The sequence below is a fragment of the Macrobrachium rosenbergii genome, chromosome 13, assembly GCF_040412425.1.
Source record: "Macrobrachium rosenbergii isolate ZJJX-2024 chromosome 13, ASM4041242v1, whole genome shotgun sequence".
Lineage (NCBI taxonomy): Eukaryota > Metazoa > Arthropoda > Malacostraca > Decapoda > Palaemonidae > Macrobrachium > Macrobrachium rosenbergii.
Genome location: NC_089753.1, coordinates 13,643,104 through 13,663,013, shown reverse-complemented (window position 1 = coordinate 13,663,013; position 19,910 = coordinate 13,643,104). Strand labels below are relative to the sequence as shown.

General features: G+C 35.7%; 2 protein-coding genes across 10 annotated transcripts in view; one reads left to right on the top strand and one right to left on the bottom strand.

Annotated features, from left to right (window-relative positions):
* Positions 1–19,910, top strand: part of LOC136844923 (uncharacterized) — a 647,158-nt gene that overhangs the window by 447,416 nt on the left and 179,832 nt on the right. The window lies entirely within an intron of this gene.
* Positions 4,654–12,018, bottom strand: LOC136844917 (vascular endothelial growth factor A-like). 8 transcript variants are annotated; one of them, XM_067114250.1, is made up of 9 exons: positions 11,730–12,018; positions 8,664–8,823; positions 8,373–8,495; positions 8,158–8,251; positions 7,311–7,522; positions 7,088–7,198; positions 6,814–6,912; positions 6,587–6,672; positions 4,654–5,571 (listed from the first exon to the last, which is right to left on the bottom strand). In XM_067114250.1, the coding sequence occupies exons 1-9, from the start codon at positions 11,756–11,758 to the stop codon at positions 5,553–5,555; spliced, it is 933 nt and encodes a 310-aa protein (XP_066970351.1). In that variant the 5' UTR covers positions 11,759–12,018; the 3' UTR covers positions 4,654–5,552. The 8 variants fall into 8 exon arrangements, with proteins under 8 accessions (XP_066970351.1, XP_066970349.1, XP_066970350.1 ...); XM_067114248.1 differs by having other exon boundaries at positions 4,654–5,540; positions 8,095–8,251; positions 11,730–12,012; XM_067114249.1 differs by having other exon boundaries at positions 4,654–6,273; positions 11,730–12,012.

Below are 19,910 nucleotides of genomic sequence, written 5' to 3'. Positions count from 1 at the left end.
TCTAATTATTGGCGTTGATTCTAAATAATGTATATTACTCTGATTTACTGATTTTCCATTTGACATGAGAAGTAGATACCCGGTATGGTGGTAGGAAGAGAAATTGGTACCTTGAGCCAGGTTTTATCGTCTGAGATTATCAAGTAGTTGACCTATCTGTATGTTCCTCTACATGTTCGCCTGTCCCCTAAGTAAAAAAAAAAAAAAAAAAAAATCTCCATAACCACTGAGCTACAAGAAGTTTCATGGTTGGAATTAATGCTTAATACCTAAAATGTCAGTCGTTTGTGGAGAAGAGGGTTATTTGACCTCTAAGACCCTCTACAGCGGACGATAATCAAAACGTGATTAAATTCTTAAGCAAGCCGGGAAACAGAAATCGTTTACACAGAAAAAAAAAAAAAGAAAAATCCTGCAACCAAAAATTTAATGTGTGCAATGAATAAGGGACCAAAGGAAAGTTGCACCGTTATCTGAAAGCTGTCGGCGTGTTAGGATTGTTTATAATTAGCTGTGACAGGATTGCTCACTCATTTCAACAGTAAATCGTCTGTTTGTATAGACAAGCTGAGTAGGTGTTGTGTGTTGGTTAATGTTTATCGGACACAATGTGATCATGACCGTTAAACATTTTTACTAAGGATTTTTGTTATTCCATTATCTTAGCTCTTTCAGTTTTTACTTCGAATTTTTTTTATTCCTTTATCTTATTTACTTCTTTCAGTTTATACTTCGAATTTTTGTTGCTCCATTATCTTACTACTTTAAATTTTTACTTCGAATTTTTGTTATTCCGTTATCTTACCTCTTTCAGTTCTTTCTTCGAGTGTTTTTTATTCCTTTATGTTATTTACCTCTTCCAGTTTTTACTTCGAATTTTTGTTGTTCCATTATCTTACTACTTTAAATTTTTACTTTGAATATTTATTCCTTTATTTTATTTACCTCTTTCAGTGTTTACTTCGAATTTTTATTCCATTATCTTACTTCTCAATTTTTACTTTGAACTTAAAGAGGTAAATAAAATAATGGAATAACAAAAATTCAGTGTTTACTTCGAATTTTTATTCCATTATCTTACCTCTCAAGTTTTACTTAGAATTTTTATGTCATTATCTTACCTCTTTCATTATTTGTTATTCCGTTATCTTAACTATTTTTATGACTTACTAAATTTTACTTATTTTATTAGATACAAAAATTAATGATTCTTGCACAAGACCAGATTCATTCCTATGTGCATACAAATTAATTTTACAACGTAATTTTATGAATTTCTTAGAAGCCCGGTTTAAGAACAACAAAAGGTTTATCAGCAGAATACGTCGAAGTGTGACAGCTTAAAAGAGACCGCCACTCGTAGCTATGACTCGTCGACAGAACGCGTTTAACCTTGGGGAAACGATAGCCTGGCTTCATATACTTCAAAAGCAGTAGTCTCTCTCTCTCTCTCTCTCTGAAAGAAGAGAAGCGATATCCCGACCTCTCTCTCTCTGAAAGAAGAGAAGCGATAGCTCATTTCCTCATGAAAGAAGAGAAGCTATTTGAAAGAAGAGAAGGTGGTGGTAGTGTTGTGAAACCTGAAAGAAGAGAGCGATCTCGCCCATTGAAAGAAGAGAAGCCCGGCCTCATGAAAGAAGAGAAACGATCATTGAAAAAGAGACGTGGTTGCTGGATTGAGAAAAAAGAACAGGCTGTTAAATGTTGAGTTGTCATGAACTCTTGAACTTCCCATTCTTGAGATAATTATGCTATACGACTGGTGAAATCCTTGCCCAACCTCATAAAGGGAGCAATAATAACCCGTCCTCTTAAAGGAAGCTTTAAAGGAAGCGATAACCCGACTTCATGAAAGAAGCGATAGCCCGACCTCATGAAAGAATGAAAGAAGCGATACCCCGAACTCATGAAAGAAGCGATACCCCGGCCTCAGGAAAGAAGCGATACCGAGGCCTCATGAAAGAAGCGATAGCCCGACCTCAAGAAAGAAGCGATAGCCCGACCTGAAAGAAGAGAAGCGAAAGAAGAGAAGCGATAGCCCGGCCTCATGAAAGAAGAGAAGCGATAGCCCGACCTCATGAAAGAAGAGAAGCCGATAGCCCGACCTCATGAAAGAAGAGAAGCGATAGCCCGGCCTCATGAAAGAAGAGAAGCGATAGCCTGGCCTCATGAAAGAAAGAAGCGATAGCCCGACCTCATGAAAGAAGAGAAGCGAAAGAAGAGAAGCTGACCTCATGAAAGAAGAGAAGAAGCCCGCCCTCATGAAAGAAGATAGCCCGGCCTCATAAAAGAAGATGAAAGAAGCGATAGCCTGACCTCAAGAAAGAAGAGAAGCGATAAAGAAGCAATATCTGACCTCAAAAAGAAAGAAGCCTGACCAAGATAGCCCGGCCTCAAGAAAGAAGAGAAGCGATAGCCTCATGGAAGAGAAGTCATGAAAGAAGAGAAGCGATAGCCCGGCCTCATGAAAGAAGAGAAGCGATATCCCGGCCTCATGAAAGAAGAGAAGCGATAGCCCGGCCTCATGAAAGAAGTGATAGCCTGTCCTCATGAAAGAAGAGAAGCTATAGCCCGGCCTCGTGAAAGAAGCGATAGCCCGCCCTCATAAAGGAAATGATTAGTCCAACTTATAAAGGAAGCGTAGCCTGACCTCATAAAGGGATTAATAGCCTGACCTCACAAAAGAAGCAATAGATCGAAGTGACAGCCATACCCCAGAACACCATAGACAACATACAGTAGAGCATATAATCCGAAAAGTTCCACATTACGCAATATACACCGACGGATCTAAGTCACAACACGGAGTGGGATATGCTGCAGTATTCCCGGACAAAACGTATCAGTTCTCTCTACCTGACAATGCCTCGGTGTTTACAGCTGAGTTATGTGCAATAGCATCAGCCATAAAATAATTAGAGAAGCCTCATGTAATAATTTTGTGATTTATGACGACTCCAGAAGCGCTATAGAAGCCATTCAAAGCTGTAATAAAAAAATATTGTACAACAAATTAAGTTTTCACTCCATAAATGATATAATAATGAAAAAAATAATGAAATATGTTGGATCCCTGCCCATGTAAGGGCTAAAGGAAATGACGAGGCTGATAAAGCAGCTAAAGAAGCAGTCCACATGACAAGAGCAAATGTAGACATCCCTATTAGTGACTATATAAGATATAAAAACAATCATTGTAAATAAATGGCACAACAATCATTGTAAGTAAAGGCACAATATATGGAATGAAGAACCCGAAAATAATATATTAAAACATAAAATCCAGTGTTGGAAAATGGAGTACATCATGTCAGAGAGAGAGAGAGAGAGAGAGAGAGAGAGAGAGAGAGAGAGAGAAAGTAATTCTGACGCGTCTTCGAATAGGACATACTCGTTTGACACATGGACACTTAATGAACAGCCCATGTGGACCTCCTCCCAAATGCCCAGATTGCAAAGTGTTGATAACTGTCAAACATGTATTGTGTGAATGTCCAAAATATAACCTGCAGCGATTATCGAATTTTGGAAATAGATCAGTGAAGGAGATTTTGTCAGAATCTATTACATTTTCAGCAATACAAATTTTAATGTTCATGAGGAGCTGTGATTTAACTGATAAAATATAAAAAGCAAATAACAGAAATACGAAAGCCCTTAGGGGTCTAATGAATTTTAAAACAACTAAATTTTAAAATTTTAATAAATTTATTTTAAATTTTAATATACCTTTTTAGTGAGTGTATATGGAAACGTGAGTATGTATGTATGTATGTATTGTGTGAGTGTGTTCCAGTATGAGAGTGTATGCCTCTGTGCAGTTTTTTTTTATTTCATTTTCATTCATTCATTACTATATCGAAAGACCTATTTGGTCCCAGTGCTAGGCTTCTAGCCTAGACCTGTCATTTCACCCAAATCCTTCGGGCCAGCCCTATGAGAGCTGACAGTCGGCTCAGTGGTTTGGTTAAACTGTTTCAATAATAGTAGTAGTAGTAGTAGAAGTGATAGCCCGACCTCATAAAGGAAGCAATAACCTAACCCAACCTTATACTTTTAAAGAAAAGGATACCCCTGCCTTATAAAGGGCGAGATTGCCCACCAACTTGTAGGAAGAGATGTTAAATGAGTCAGGAAAACACAAGCAGGAAGGTAATTCCAAGAGATCCTGATTCCCAAAGTAGGTACTAGGTAGTAGTCTTCTCATTGGTTTCAGTACAGATTTTTACTTTTAACTTTTGTTCCTCTACCCGTAGGGTGAATGTGGCCGATATCAGCTACTGCCAGCTAGAACTTGTGAATAGGATTTAGCATTTTGTTTTTATAGATGATCTAAGCCCTCTTTCTTCTTATCTTCTAAATATTTCCATAAAATGGCCTAATTTACATCATCCGTCTTTGCCCTCTCTTTACTTTTCACAATGAAGTTAGAGTCCATGGGCCTAGTGCTTGGGCTGCAACCCTAAATAATCATCCACTCATCCACCCTTTCAGGAACGGGTTAGCTCACGGAATGTAAGTTGGCCGTGAGGTCGGAATCTAGAATTAAAAATAATTAAAATCTGTCTGAGGATCCTGTGTCGACATGACATCATCCCTCTGCTTTAGGTATGTTTTACTTATAAATCTATTAAGGGGAAAAAATAGCCCACGTGCTTTCGATTTTTATTTGGTTCAGCATAACAGGTGACTGAATGATCCCAAAATCTTTATTATAAATAATAAATCTGTTTAGCCTAGTGACTAGTGGAAGATTAATTATACGCATTTACATTAATGTACACTGACCTCTCTCTCTCTCTCTCTCTCTCTCTCTCTCTCTCTCTCTCTCTCTCTCTCTCTCTCTCATATTTACTTACGGAATATATATCTATTCATTATAAAAATATAATACAGTACAAATAAATATTCTAAACACAGATGGCACTACCATTCATACTTTTTGCACATCTCAGAATAAAATAACATTTAAAAATACAATAACCTAAAATGAAAGGCCAGAGGTCCGTGAGATAAGTAAGTATATGTTAATTTTGACATCACTTTGTGAGACATATCACTGATTTCACACGCATGTTTTGTGCGGACTTGATTGTGATTTAATTTGGAAGTGTTTACGAAGGTCATTTTGGGTAAAGGAAGATTGGTTTAATGAACTGCATCAAATGTGCCTCCTGCCACCCGGCTACTTAACATTAGAACTAAAACCTAATCATCACAGTTATGAGGAATATTATTGTTATCCTGTATTCATATATGATCCTTTCTGTTCACTTGTTTGTAGGAGGCTTTCCAAAACTTGAAGAGGATGAATTCCTGTCTCATCTCGTCGGGAGGAGATAAGGTGGACTCGGTTTATTTTAAAAATTTTTTTTGTGTTTTTTCGTTTGTGTGTGTGTTTGTGTGCATTTCGTCATCATGATCATCATCATCATCTTCGGCAAGACCAGCTGATTCCGAAGACTGGATGAGTGTGAACTGTGGTGCTTGGGGTGTCGCCTGGAAGCTTCTGGAATCACCCTATCTCTCAACACGGGGGTCTGGAATGCGATTCAATTCCTCTTCAGACATCTGGAAGGGGACAACGACAAAGTGTGGGTGAACACGGAACATCCAGGGCGTTCTTGGCCCTTTGTAAGCCATGCGGGATGTGGACACCACGTTGGATGAACAGGTTGTGACATGGCACATGGGGATCTACATGGACTGGAATGGTTAGTTTCATAGTCATTACTACTTGAAGAAAGTGTATTTAGTTTGTTTTACTTGTTTGAGTGGAAGGTACTTAAAGGTAACCCTACAGATGTAGATGAAATGATGGCTCAAGTAACAATTCAATTTGGTTTGATAACATGCAATTAGTTAGGAAATGGAATGTGGATTTGAGATTTGAATTTCTTTGGTATGATAAGAAATGCATGGTTTATCATCACTGTATCATTGTCTCACTTGGGTTCTTTTGAAAGTAGAGGTTACGGATGTGTTGGCTGAAGAGTTGAAAGAGGTATCAGGATTAGTGGGAATATTGAAGTTTTAATGTCAGTTGGGATGGCAAGATTGTAGGGCAGAGTTAATCTCTGTAATGGCCTTGATTGAGTCTTGAATAGATCCCATCACCATTCATTGTAAGGGAAAGTGGGCCCTGGGCTGTATGCAGGGGTTCCGCACCAACTCTCTGGAGAGAATGAAAACACACCCGAGGAAAAAGACACTTGTGAGGCAGGACTACAGTGTTAGGTGCTGATTGCTATCTAACGTGGAGGATCTGCACACCTATAAGAACGAGACAAGACGGTTATTAGCTAGGAAAAGCGAGTTTTGTGTTAATGATGTCAACAGGAAACCACAGGAAGGTAAATGGGGGTGTACGATTACATGTACATCCTGTACCCAAATAGGTGGTAAACTTGTGCGGTAAATGTTTTGAATATTAACCATAAAAAAAGAGGCAATGAAGCTAATGTCAGTCTAATCAAAGACCAGAATACCACCATTATTTAATAGATTACTAGTGCTCTTTAGTCTTAATGTCCATTATGCATAAATCTGATTCAAAAATTTATTTTACATACAGAAAGAATCTTACCTGCAAATGTCTGTGTCGAAGTATCTTCCTGTTGTACATTCAGAAACATCACTACACACACATTCACATCTTTTTTCATCCCAGACCTACAAATAAGAATGATGAATTCAGATTTGGTTATGTAAAATGACTGGGAATATATGCGATCCATACAAAAATTTATGTAGAATCTATTTTTTTCTCTGTTTTTGGCCATTGGAAAACGTGAAGCTTCCTTAGGGACATACCTTGCCGACAGAGCAGTTTCTGTCAATCTCAGGGGAGCAGTAACACCTACAAGAGTCTGGATCATACTTTTGATTTGGACTGCAATGTTCTTCTCGTTCCTGCAAATATATAGAAAATATGTTGGAGCTCTTGAAGTTTATTCGGCCACGGTATCAAAGGCGGTTTGTATTATTACATGTCCAGTTTGTTTACACCCCGCCCCCCCCAAAAAAGTGAGGCATCACCAAAGATGCATGAAGTTCATAGGCTCTGTGAATGTTTGTTTATGGTTACCTTGCATTCACACTGGCATGATGTATGTTCAGTGACCTTGATAGTCTTGAGGACCTGCCTGTTTGAAAATTCAAGAGCACCTGGTTTTTCCATTTTCCTCAGTTCCAAGACCTAGAAGTAAAAGAAAGTGAAATGAAAATACTTCTACAAAACAAACAAGTCTTGCTGTAACTGAAAAGTTCGTAGTTCGTGGTTTTAATACAAAGAACTCCATTAAAGCTACCTTAAACTTCCTGGTCTTGTTTCCTGTTGGACGACATTCCAGATGAGGAGAATCACAGCATCCACCACACTGCTTGATATAGACGCAGGAGGGTTTTAATATTGTAAGGTGAGATTCTTCATTTGGAAGTTCTACCACAGCCTTCTTTGGGTTGCACTTAATCTTTTTGTTCTTCAGGAGCGCTTGGAGTTTCTTTTGATCTTTTTTTGATACTGTAGAAGGAGAGTCTGCCATTAACTTGGGTGTGTTGTCTACCCTAAATGGTGACAGTTATTTAATTGCATTTATAGCACAGTTTTTTAACCTATGCATGTTAACATAGGTTTGACTGAAAGCTACTTGTTGTATATAGAAATATTTGTTCATGTTGAGAGGTTCCTACTTTTTATGGTTAAACATTGTAAGTTTCAAGCTTTTGAGACTAATGAAGTTAGTTTTTGGTTAAAATCAGCTTATAAACATACACATGTAGGAATGCAATATAAGTAGAAATCTTAATGTTTGTTCATCACTATCCCAACTTAAAAAGCCAATAATGAAAGTGTCACTGTATGTAGTATACAGTAGTTTGAAATTCCAACTCGATTTAAGGAACATAAGAGGTAAAGAACACTGTTTCAAAGGCACCAAAGCATGATTAATTGTGATTGATTAAAACTGTAAAGAGACGACAATTTACAAACAATCTTCGTAGTTTGGAAGATTTAACAAAATATTGCACAAAGTTTTGGTTTTACTTAGTCTACGACTACCTGAGGACACTACGTGCAGTGACACAACTTACTGGACAGACTTTGTTGGGAACTGTCTCTGTTCGAGCTTTTCCGACGGTATCTGATCAACGTACTTTCTGGCAAGTTTCTGTTGGTTTGCTTGAAAGAGGAGGTGCGGCGGCCACATCGCCGAGCCCACCAAATGTTTGCTTCTGGGTCACTCTCTCCCTGAAGGAGAAAAGTTCAGGATATGTGAGTTAAGGATTGTTTAATGAGAGATATTCAAGTATAGTTTTTACAGGTCTAGAGACACAACTTGAGCAGTGTTTGTGATGTCTGATCAACTTACATCGCCAAGGATGAGGCTGCGCATACTCTTCGAATGGCATATCCTTTGATCTTGTACATACTTCATGATGAACTCCCTTAAATCTGTCACCTGACCCATATTTCTTGCTACATCTAAGGAGAACTGCAAAGTTAGCATATAAGGGTTAGGGAATTATTTTATTGCAAGGGTAAGCATGTCTGTGGAACAAGTGTACATGATTTTTCCAGATCAATTTCAGAATTTGCACCATGATTTGTTTCAGTTCTTGACGTCAAAGGTAGATGACTCTCAAAGGTGTCAGTCTCTTACCGATTGGACTTTTGGAGGAAGTTCACCTGTTGGCAGCAGATACGAAGTGCTGGGATCAATTGTCTCAGGGTATACATCATTGCTGGTTACTTTGCTTGGAATAGCTTGTAAAGGTGTCCAGAATAAAGTTAGTAGTGTTGCAGTAAATGCTCCGTACATCCTGTCGAAGAAAGAATAGTCTTACTTGGGTGAATTCCATGTGAGTTCTTTTCATTTGATTTTTTTCGATCCCTAAATAATTATTAGTTTTGTTTGATTGCTATGATAAAAGCTGTGAGGATTACCATAATAGTTTGCAAAAACACTTCTAGAATGCTGAGTTAAATCGTTGATTTTCTTTGAGATTTTTGCTATACTAACAAAATATTTTTGGTATTTTTGTAATAGGAAATTTGGAACACTGTTACAAAGTAAAAGAGTCCTGATAGTGCTATTACAAAGTAAAAGAGTCCTGGTAGTGGAAAATTTGGTTTTCAAGGGAATGCTATAATGTTTGCTTGGAGAATCAAGTTCTCAGGTGGATTGTATAATGCTAAATGAGAAGTTATGAAGCAAACAGGTGTATTCTCATTTTCTGACAAAATTATCAAGGGTAAGGGAAGAACGAAATTCAAGCATTTACTCCCACGTCTTGAAAGCTTGCAGTTTGCAAGATCAAGGTGGAATAGAAGCTGGAAGATAGTTCAGAAGTTTTCCATGACTCACATTTTCCCTCAGTTGACAGAGTTGGGGAGGTGCTACACATGTTCACTTAGATATGAAGGGACCCTCCGTTTATATAATACCCTGGAAGTTCTTTCAGGTAATATTGCAGAAGTTGTCATTTCTTGTGAATGTGGAAAAATATTTTTCAACCTTGTTTGATAATATTGGCATTAAAAACATTGTCGTTCTAACAATTTTCTAAGATAAGGGTGCTAACATGATTAAGACAGACATATGGTATAGACAGCGTTGTCGTTGTAAAATCGGGAATACTTTCGGCCATTGTTGGGCGTCATCAATTGAATAATTTGTAAATAATTTACACATGCTTATAGCAATATTTCGCCCCTATTCAAGTTGGTGGTTGTTGTGGTAAACCTTATAATAGTAACCCGCCCCTTTAACAAATTTGTTTTGTGACTTGAATGTGTAGTCGAGGAGTGGGTAAAAAGTCAAATGGACAAACACACAAAGCATGGCATTTGTAATAGTTTCGCGCAAAAGTAAAAAAAAATTTTTTTTTCTCAAGGCGAGCATTAAGCTTAAGAAGGAACATTTCTTGATTAGAGTACCAATACTTTACTGTGTAGAGTGAGAGGAGAAAATGCAGTTGAAGGTAGGACAGTCGGAACCGTTGATTTGATGAACTAATGAAGTAGTTCTCGTGTGGTAATTTATATATAAATGCCTGGAAGCTAATTTATAAATGCCTGGGGACTTTTGCAATGTAAAGGAAGTGTTGCGAGTCGGATTACATGTCCTGTAGCTGAGGCCAGCTTTTGGATGGCTATTGTATGAAGTAGAAGTTTGGCTCGTGTTAAAGTTGACCAATAAGAAATATTGATTCGTATGGACTTATATACTGGGTACGCTCAGCACTTGGATGGTAAACCTCCGATGAATGCCAAGCTATAATATGCGAAATTACAGCGCTTTGTGTCTTACTCAGGAAGTTAATTACCCTTATTGCGATCACCTTAACAAGTACTGACCAGTCCCTAGTAGGATATCATCCCCTGTAACAATTACTGACATTAAAAAGACCGTATGAGCTGGGTGGGAAAGGAAATGGTTCGTAAAATATGAATACGTTGAATGCGATTGATTCTGATCTTTTGTAGTTGCCAATATAATATCGTTTGCCGCCTTTATTTTACTATTAGTTATTCGGAAAAAGTTATTGTTAGAGATTTTGGAACTAAGAGTGCCGAGTCCATTTTAAATTGTTAACCATAATTATCAAAAGTTGTGCATTAAAAGCCCAACCAAGTTCCTTATATATATTGGTTGTGTCGATCACCAAACTAAGAAATTTTGTAGTTAATTCTCACTGATGCCGACTTTAGTAGAGCAAAATGATTTTCTGTTCTTACCAGTCTAAAGTGTACTTTGTCTAGCCCACTGTGGGTTGTACCATTGGTTCCTTACCACCAACCTTTTTCCATTAGCTTCATTGTCCTGTCCTTTAATGATTAAGTACCTTTGGTATCATCCCACTTGTTGCCAGGTAAGCAAATTAGTCAATCGGTATGTCCTGCTTGCAAAACTTTTTGTTGCTGCTTATTTGCCCTCTCGTAAGAAAGACCCTACGTGCAGACGAGGTATAAACGCGATAATCCAGAAATGTTACGTGATGTTTCTATTTATTCCATATTCGTGGAATGGGATCGCTATTTATTTGTTGCATGGAGACTTTTGGGTTTGAAGATAAGGCGGAAACCTTCTGTTGCAATGGATTGAGTGAATTAATTGGGAACGAGCGCTAGAGAAAACCGAAATTGCTGAACTAAAGGAATATCCCGTAAGAGTCGTCTTTCTTTTCCAAAGTGGCCAAAGAAAATAAAATACGCATACATTCCTTTAGTGTTGATTTTAGAGTGAGCGTGAGAGGAAGGATATCCTGTCGATGTTAACACAACCTGATTTGGACTTGAACATTTTCAAGGGCGAGCAATGTGTCGAATATCAAGAATAAAAACAAAAAACCTGAAACTTCGAGTAAATTTGGAAAAAAGGGTTTAGTTATTAGGAAGGCGTATTTTCAGTTTTTTTTTTTTGTAGTTGGCGTATCACATATTAAAATGATTACGCCTCTTCAAAAATGACATCTATATCTAATTAAATTGGTAATTGTTTTGTACCTGTATCCTTAAGTACCTTTCGTAGGTATATTATTTTCTTTTCGAAGATTACCTGATAGCCAAAATAAGTATGTGGATACACATTGTGTTTTATGTCGGACTGTGCTGATCCTAATTAACCGGCGTGAATCGGATTCTGTATAATTGTTTTTCTAATAACGAGCAATTGAAACCTTAAACTAATAATATTAAAACGGATAATGATAAAAATGCAACTCACTTGACGGTACTGATATGAACTCCAGACATTTTTGTCAAACTGTTTCTGGTATCGTTTCAAAATAATTCAGAGCCAGGTAAATTTAAATCCTTGCTATAAGTGCACAAAAATGAAATTTCCTTTTTGGTGTGGATGTCACTTCAGAGCAGTTGTTTCAGGATTGCTCAACTATTCAGGATTTAGGTTCACTTTTCATCCACACTGCACATGCACACACACACTTCAAACTCTTTTTCTTTAAGGCTTAATGTTCACCGTGCAAGTGTAGAAGCCAGATAACCCATGTAGTGCGAAGGCCCCTGTTTAAATACCCGCCGCCCCGCATCCTCTTGCCTTCGAATACGTTGTTATTGGCTTCGGTATAGAGATGGGTTCCAATTTCGCCACCCCACGTAATATTGAGAGTTTCATGAGTTCGTACTATAACTTTTATTAATGAAACTGCGTGTGTAATTTTATATGAACGATTCGCCTTTTGATAGAAAGCTGCACTAATTGTAAAACTGCTTCAGGCATTCGGACAAAAACTCAAAAGTAAACAATTGTAAGCCGACTGTAACTTGCGTTCGTATCGGTCTTTATCATTATTTTCATCTTGTAAGTGACAAACACAACACGTTCACTTGATGCTTTGCTACTTTTGTTTCATACGTACATTAACAATCAGTACCTAAGAATGGCTTTAAAGAACGATTGGTTTTTGTTCAAATAAAACGAAACGAAAAATCAAAAGGGTGTTTTGTGGTAACATAGCTCAGGGCATATGCAGTAATCCTCTGTGGCAGTTCAGGAATTGGCAGCGGTGACGATTAGACTCCACGGGGTCTGATAGTCTTTCGGCATTTGAAAAAAAAAAAGTTATTTGTTCATAATTTTTATGATGAGTGAATTATAGCCATCATATTTACCTTTTGACATGCGACAGATTTGCTAGCGGTGTGTAATGTGTGTGTGTATATACATATATATAATATATATATATATATATGTATATATATATACTGTATATATACACATATTTATATATATAATGTGTGTTTTTTTAGGTAAACATCATTAGATGTGATCGATCACATGGCTTTTAGATTTTTCTTATCCTTGGATTCTAATCTTCTGTACAGCCTCCTTACATTCTATGGTCGGAATAAAATTTGAATCTCTCTCTCTCTCTCTCTCTCTCTCTCTCTCTCTCTCTCTCTCTCTCTCTCTCTCTCCTACTTACTTTGTTTATTCTGGTGTCCTTTTTGTTTTTTTTTTTTTTTTAGAAAATGATACGTTATCTGGTCTCCAGCTAATCATGAGTGAAGGTGAAATTGATCTTTTAGCCTTAAAAGTATATTCTGACAGGTCCAATGTGTTTTGAAAACTTTGTTTTTAAAATTTGTTTCCCAGTACTGGTTTTATATTTTTTTAAGCCTTTAATAATTTTTTGTCATTATCCGTGCTCTGTTCTCAGTAATTTGATTATTGTAAAGTTAAGTTATGGAAGATGTAATATTTTGTTTTTATTATAAATATTGAATACAAATGATTTTTGGTGTCATTTTTATTTTAGAAAGTTATATTTGTGCTTAGTATTTAGGGGGAGGGGTTCTACTGATAGGATTAATTTGTGAAACTTTTTGCCTCTCTCTCTCTCTCTCTCTCTCTCTCTCTCTCTCTCTCTCTCTCTCTCTCTCTCTCTCTCTCTCTCTCTCTCATTACAAAAGTTTGGTGAATGCCCTGACATTGTCGATAACTATAATTTGTGACGTCAGTCCACAGAAACCAATTAATTATACCTCTGGTAATCAGGGATGTTCATAAGACAAAAACAGCTTTTTAGGCTGCGAGCTCATTGGAAAATACAGTTGAAAAACTCTTTCGAGGAAAGGCTAGTTCATAAACCCATGGCATGACCTAGTTCAATGTTCCTGTGCTATAGAATAACAAGGCATTTCCGGGTATAAGTCCTAAGAATCTTCAGCTTTAGATTTCGAGAAAAAATTAATTCGAAAAATAATTAATCAGACATGCTAAGGTACGGGTTAAGACTTTCTTGGGGCTTAAGGTATTTTTTTTTGAGATTTAGTTTTTGTCTGCATTAGGGGTGAAACTTGTATTGCATGATATTGGTATCGTGTTACTATTGTTGTTAATATGTTGGGCTTTGTTTTTATTAATATGGTCTGTATAAGACAACTGAACTGTTTGTAAACCTCCGTTACTTTTAATGGAAATATGCCTACTTTTTCTTTATTACTTTAATTTGTTTGGTGGGGGGTTGGGTTGGCTTAGAGCTGTAATAAATTCTTGCTCTAATTATTTTATTCCATTTTTTAAATTAATATCTTAGCAATTTTATGTGCAGTATAAGTTATGTTTGTGGAATGTCTAATTATTGTTTATTATTATTTTATTCCATTTTTTAAATTAATATCTTAGCAATTTTATGTGGAGTATAAGTTATGTTTGTGGAATGTCTAGAAGTAAATTTTTGTTTTCGTAAACTAACTCTCTCTCTCTCTCTCTCTCTCTCTCTCTCTCTCTCTCTCTCTCTCTCTCTCTCGTCCAAATACACGATTTGAGTGTTAGGGATGCAGGCTGCAGTTCAGCGGTGGCGTTTTTCTGCGCTGGGAAAAGTGTCCATGGACGAGTCCATTGCCGAACGGGGGAGGAAACCTGTAAGTAGAATACCTATAAAGTTATCGTTCTGTTTACTTTTGCTCAGCTTTAAGATATTATTTTTGAGTTGTCTCTATAATAGCCTTTTTCGGTTGGAAGAAAATTTTATAGATAGAAATAAAATATTGGTTAAATATTGCAACGTCTTCCACATTTGGCCTGTGTATATATATGTATTGTATATATTTATATATTTATATATATATTTATATATATATATATATATATATATATATATATATATATATATATATATATATAAATATATATATAAATATATAAATATATATATTTTATATATATATTTATATATATATATATATATATATATATATATATATATATATATATATATATATAAATATATATATAAATATATAAATATATATATCATATCCAGTTACGGCGTACACTGCGTAAAAATTCCTCCTTGAGTATATTTGCTGATATATATAATATATATATATATATATATATATATATATATATATATATATATATATATATATATATATATATATATATATATATAATATATATATATATATATATATATATATAGATATATATATAATGTATGTATGTATGTATATATGTATATATATATACATACTGTATGTGTATATAGATTATATATAGATGTGTGTATACATGTGTGTATATATATATATTTATATATATTTATATATTTATATATATATTTATATATATATATATATATATATATATATATATATATATATATATATATATATATATATATATATATATATATATATATATATATAGATATATATATAGAGAGAGAGAGAGAGAGAGAGAGAGAGAGAGAGAGAGAGAGAGAGAGAGAGAGAGAGAGAGAGAGAGAGAGAGAGTTTTTAATTTGGAGAATCTTATACCCTTCAGCACCTTACCACACTGGATGGCAAGGGCCTATGCTGGCATAAGGCCAGCAAAATCTGAATCGACCAACGATCCTGCGAACCTCAAATTTAAGGCATCAAATTATCAGATTATCACTTCGACCCACTACCCCGAAAAAGCTGTAAGTATAATTATTTTGCGTATTAAGTACCTCATTATTTTGCGTATTAAGTACATACGTAATATATAAAGTAAAAGTAAATTATATCACAAAGATTTACCTTTAGAAATCGTAGGCTGATATGGGGTATGGAAGGAAATGACGTTTTTCCTAGAACAGATCAGAGGAAATCCTGCTTGCGCTTCAGGCTCTGAGCTCATTCAGGATTCTTTGTTGTAATTGTCGAAATCCAAGTGTTCGGTTTTGCCTCGGAATTCTTTAAATGGTCCACAATGCCATTGCACCCGAGGATTCTTGCCCTTTTGTAGTAGAGGGATTTTATTATGATTGGTCGCTTGATTCTTTTCGTGAATATCGAGGTCTTTTTAGTTTTGTCATTTGTGTTTCTTCGTTAGTAATGTAAATGATTCAAGAAAAAATTATCTATGACAGTGAAGGCGAACAACTTTTGAAGTGGTAAACTGCAAATTCAGAATATAGAAAATCACATAAAAGTTTCATAAAAACTTTTCATTACTGTTTTTAAGTTCTTGAACAGGTTTAGGAGAAACATACCCTTTCACCTTGCTGTCGTTTCTTAATGACACTGAATGATCCTCAGGGGTCCAGCCGCGGAATTTGACCCTTAAATACTTTAGTAAACAATATCAATCCAGCACTTCGTGTGTTTGTGTGGTGGCTGTTGAATTTTGTTCTCAACGTTAGATATTAAAAAGAATGTATAAATCCACTAGGGAAATAGAATTATAAGCTGAAGGTTACTGAAGTGTTTGTTGAACCAACTTGGTCATATTATGAAGTACTTTTAAGCTTTATTGACTTAAAGCCTTAATCAATAATAAGTAGTGGCTGCATTTAAATGAATTCGTTATTCAGTATTTTGAAAGTGTGATTGATACAACAACTTTGTTGGGTTTTAATCCCGCGCAATAACACATTGCAGTTCTCTCGTACTCCTAAACTCTGTACGTTTTATAGGACATCACTGGATTGGTTAATGTTATTCATTGGGCGAATAGGGCACTGTGCAGTTACCGACCAGATGCAATATTGATTTTAATTCTTTGGATCAAATCACCCATCCAAATACTGACCGAATCCCACGTGTGAAGTTTTTGGTTCCTAGGGAAGTGTAGTGAATATATATCAGATGGTAGTCAAGATGGTTTACAAATTTTGGCATATTATTAAGGAGTTTAGTGGCTTTTCTTGTGAAACGTGTTGAAGTATGAGTACAAAGTGAATTGCAAATATAGTTGAATTTGTTTCAGAACATTGTATCGTCACCTATACCGAGGCGATTTATATAGGAATCGGTCATAGTCTTAAATTTAATTTGTCATCCTGCATCATCGCCTTTTTTTGGAACGGTTGTTATAGGCAGTTGGATTAAATAAGTAGAAAATCCTTAGGTCCAGTGCCAGTTCATCAGACCAGACACAAATTGAATCAAATCCTAAATGAAAACAAGAATCTTTCTTGACGTGAATTGAAGTACACAGAGATATAATACAGCATGATAAACTACAATGTCAAGAAATAAGACCTTTCTGAGAAAAAAAAAAATCGAATAGAAATGGAAATTGAAATATAGCTTTCTTATTTTCTAATGTTGTGTGGTAATGACTTTAATAGCATAATGGGAAAAATAGTAAATGACCAAATATAACAGTGCTGATTCAGTATTTAGGACAAGCAAGCCGAAAAGGTGGGTTCTTGCGTCAGGCTTTGTAATTTTATCTGCGGTAAAGTATCCGGCAGCGACAGATAAATCGGTTTTGATAATATGTCTTTTGTTCGTTTTCATTATGCTTCCTTTAAAGGTGAAGACCGATCGTATTCTCGTGAGTCTCTCTCTCTCTCTCTGTCTCTCTCTCTCTCTCTCTCTCTCTAAATGTATGCATATATAATGTATGTGTTTATATTATATATATACTTATTATATATATATATATATATATATATATATATATATATATATATATATATATATATATATATATGTGTGTGTGTGTATATATGCATATTATATTATAATGTATTATATAATTTTAGCAAAGCACATTTCTGTGTATGTGCACCTTTAGTTGTATTTAATTACACTAAATGAACTCGCCCAAAGAGATTCCAGTTCCTTTTGTGAGGCCAGAAATGTACTATTTTTAGTCCCATCTTAAAATGTTTGTTTACCATCGCTATTTTTAAACACACCCCTTTTTGTGCGGAGAGTCTGGTACTAAATATTTCACGGGTGTCATCTAACATCAGCGCGAAAAAGTACATCGCTAAAAAATTTAGTCGTCTACGGGTAGATTCATTGCTTCCTCAAATCCAGCAAAAACGGGTTAACAACCCGCCTCGTGTGATGCTCGGAGAGAGAATGGCGCTGTGTCATCTCTGCTCTGTTTTTCATTTTCTCGCTTTGGTTGTTAAATACCTCGTGAAATTTCGCGTGTCATATTCTCTTAGTTATTGTTGTTGATGTCACAGTTATTAAAGACCGAGAATGTAATGTGCAGTGGGACTGCAGCTTTGGATCAGCGCTAAGGGAATAAAGAAATCATTCCGAGCTGTGGTTTAACCCACGTCAAATGAGTAACGATAATTTGTGTCGGAGTGTTTAGATCCAGTGATTATGGAAGTCACATGTAAGTTGGTTTTTCACTTTGAAGGATATTCTTTAGTTTATGGCAGAGGTGATTTGCTTTTACAAATTAAGGGGATTAGCCCTTTAGAGGTGAAAGTAAAATGAAAATAGGATTGTTGTGTCAGAAAGGTATGAGACAGAAAAGTAAACCAGCTTCAAAAGAGAAGAACACATTTGTTTGTTTCTTTTAGCGCTGCGGTATCCGTGTTTTGATGGAAAACTATTTTTCAGTACAGGAAACCCCATCTGCTCTTTTGTCTTAATGTACAGTAGTTGTGGTGGAGTTCTACGCAATCTTAGCAAAGTGGGAACAGTAGTTACGGTTACTAAGGTAAAGAGAACATAGTTTTAAAATTGAATTATATTTGAAAGTTAATTGACAGATGAACATTTTCTACTTTAGTTTGTGCGCTGCCTATCATGAAAGGTATTTGAAAGCCACGTCTATGCATTGCTTTTATTCACAATTCTGGGAAATGGTAAGCAGTTAAACCAGTTTTATATATATTTGCAGTTTTTCCCAATTAAGACAGTTGCACGCTAGTTCATACGCTTAGGTTATAAAAAAAGGAAGAATAAGACCAACATACCATTTGAAGGGGAGTCAAGGGAAATAAGTAGTTTTATTCTAACTAACTTACGCGGAGATATTCAGTAAACTGGTTTCTCTTTCGCATATCCAAAAAGAATTTTATATAAGTACCTAACCCGAATACCGACAAGTGTTTTTGTTAGCAAACTAATGAAAATAATTCTTTCTAAATTTCAGGAAATGATGAAATATGTGGTTTTCTTATATAGGCTTTTTAGAATGTTACAGAATTTTAACAATAACCCATGAAAGGTGGTGAATATGGATTCAGTTGGGCTTCGAAGTATAGATCACTGGGTAGTGTGTGTGTGTGTGTGTGTGTGTGTGTGTGTGTGTGTGTGTGTGTGTGTGTGTGTGTGTGTGTGAGAGAGAGAGAGAGAGAGAGAGAGAGAGAGAGAGAGAGAGAGAGAGACAGAGACAGAGTTTAAAAATTAGAATTATTTATATTTTATTTGATGGCTAAATATTATACAGTACTTTGTAGCTGTTATTTAAGTAGATTCAATATATAAGCTTGTGAAATAACACTTGATTAATTGCTATAATGATTTTCGTCAGTCTGTTTTGGCCATTCAAAATCTGTGAAATGGCAGATACGATAACCTGACTGGACTTGAATGCACAGCAAAGTGTGGAGCAGTGGCTCCCAACCTTTTTTTTGGCCATGCCCCACCTCATCACCTCTAAAATCCTGATGCCCCCTGTGCTGATATATAATTCTTGTTGTTCAAAAAATTAACTCCTGTTCACGCGGAGGAAGCCTAAAAGGCCATTAACTTGGTTTAAACAAGCTTCCAGAGAACATGGGCTCCATTGAAGAGAAAAACAAAAGAATCAAATGACAGATGAAGTTCTGAGGAAGAAATTATAAAAAAAAGAATATTAAGTGGCATTAAAATAATAATGATGATGATGATAATAGAGTATTAACTGGTAACACACACACACACACAGAGAGAGAGAGAGAGAGAGAGAGAGAGAGAGAGAGAGAGAGAGAGAGAGAGAGAAAAATAGAATATTAAAACATCTGTGGATATTCTCATACGAAAACAGCAAATAAAGAGTCAAAACTTACAACAGAGAACTGAAATGCATGCAACATAAAATAATGTGAATTTAAGATTTTTTTCCGCAATACTTCGATCATTTGAATTACTGTACAATAAAATAAAGGTACCTATCAACTGCAAAATGCAATTTCAGCTCGCCTCAAGATAAGATCACTAAAGTTAG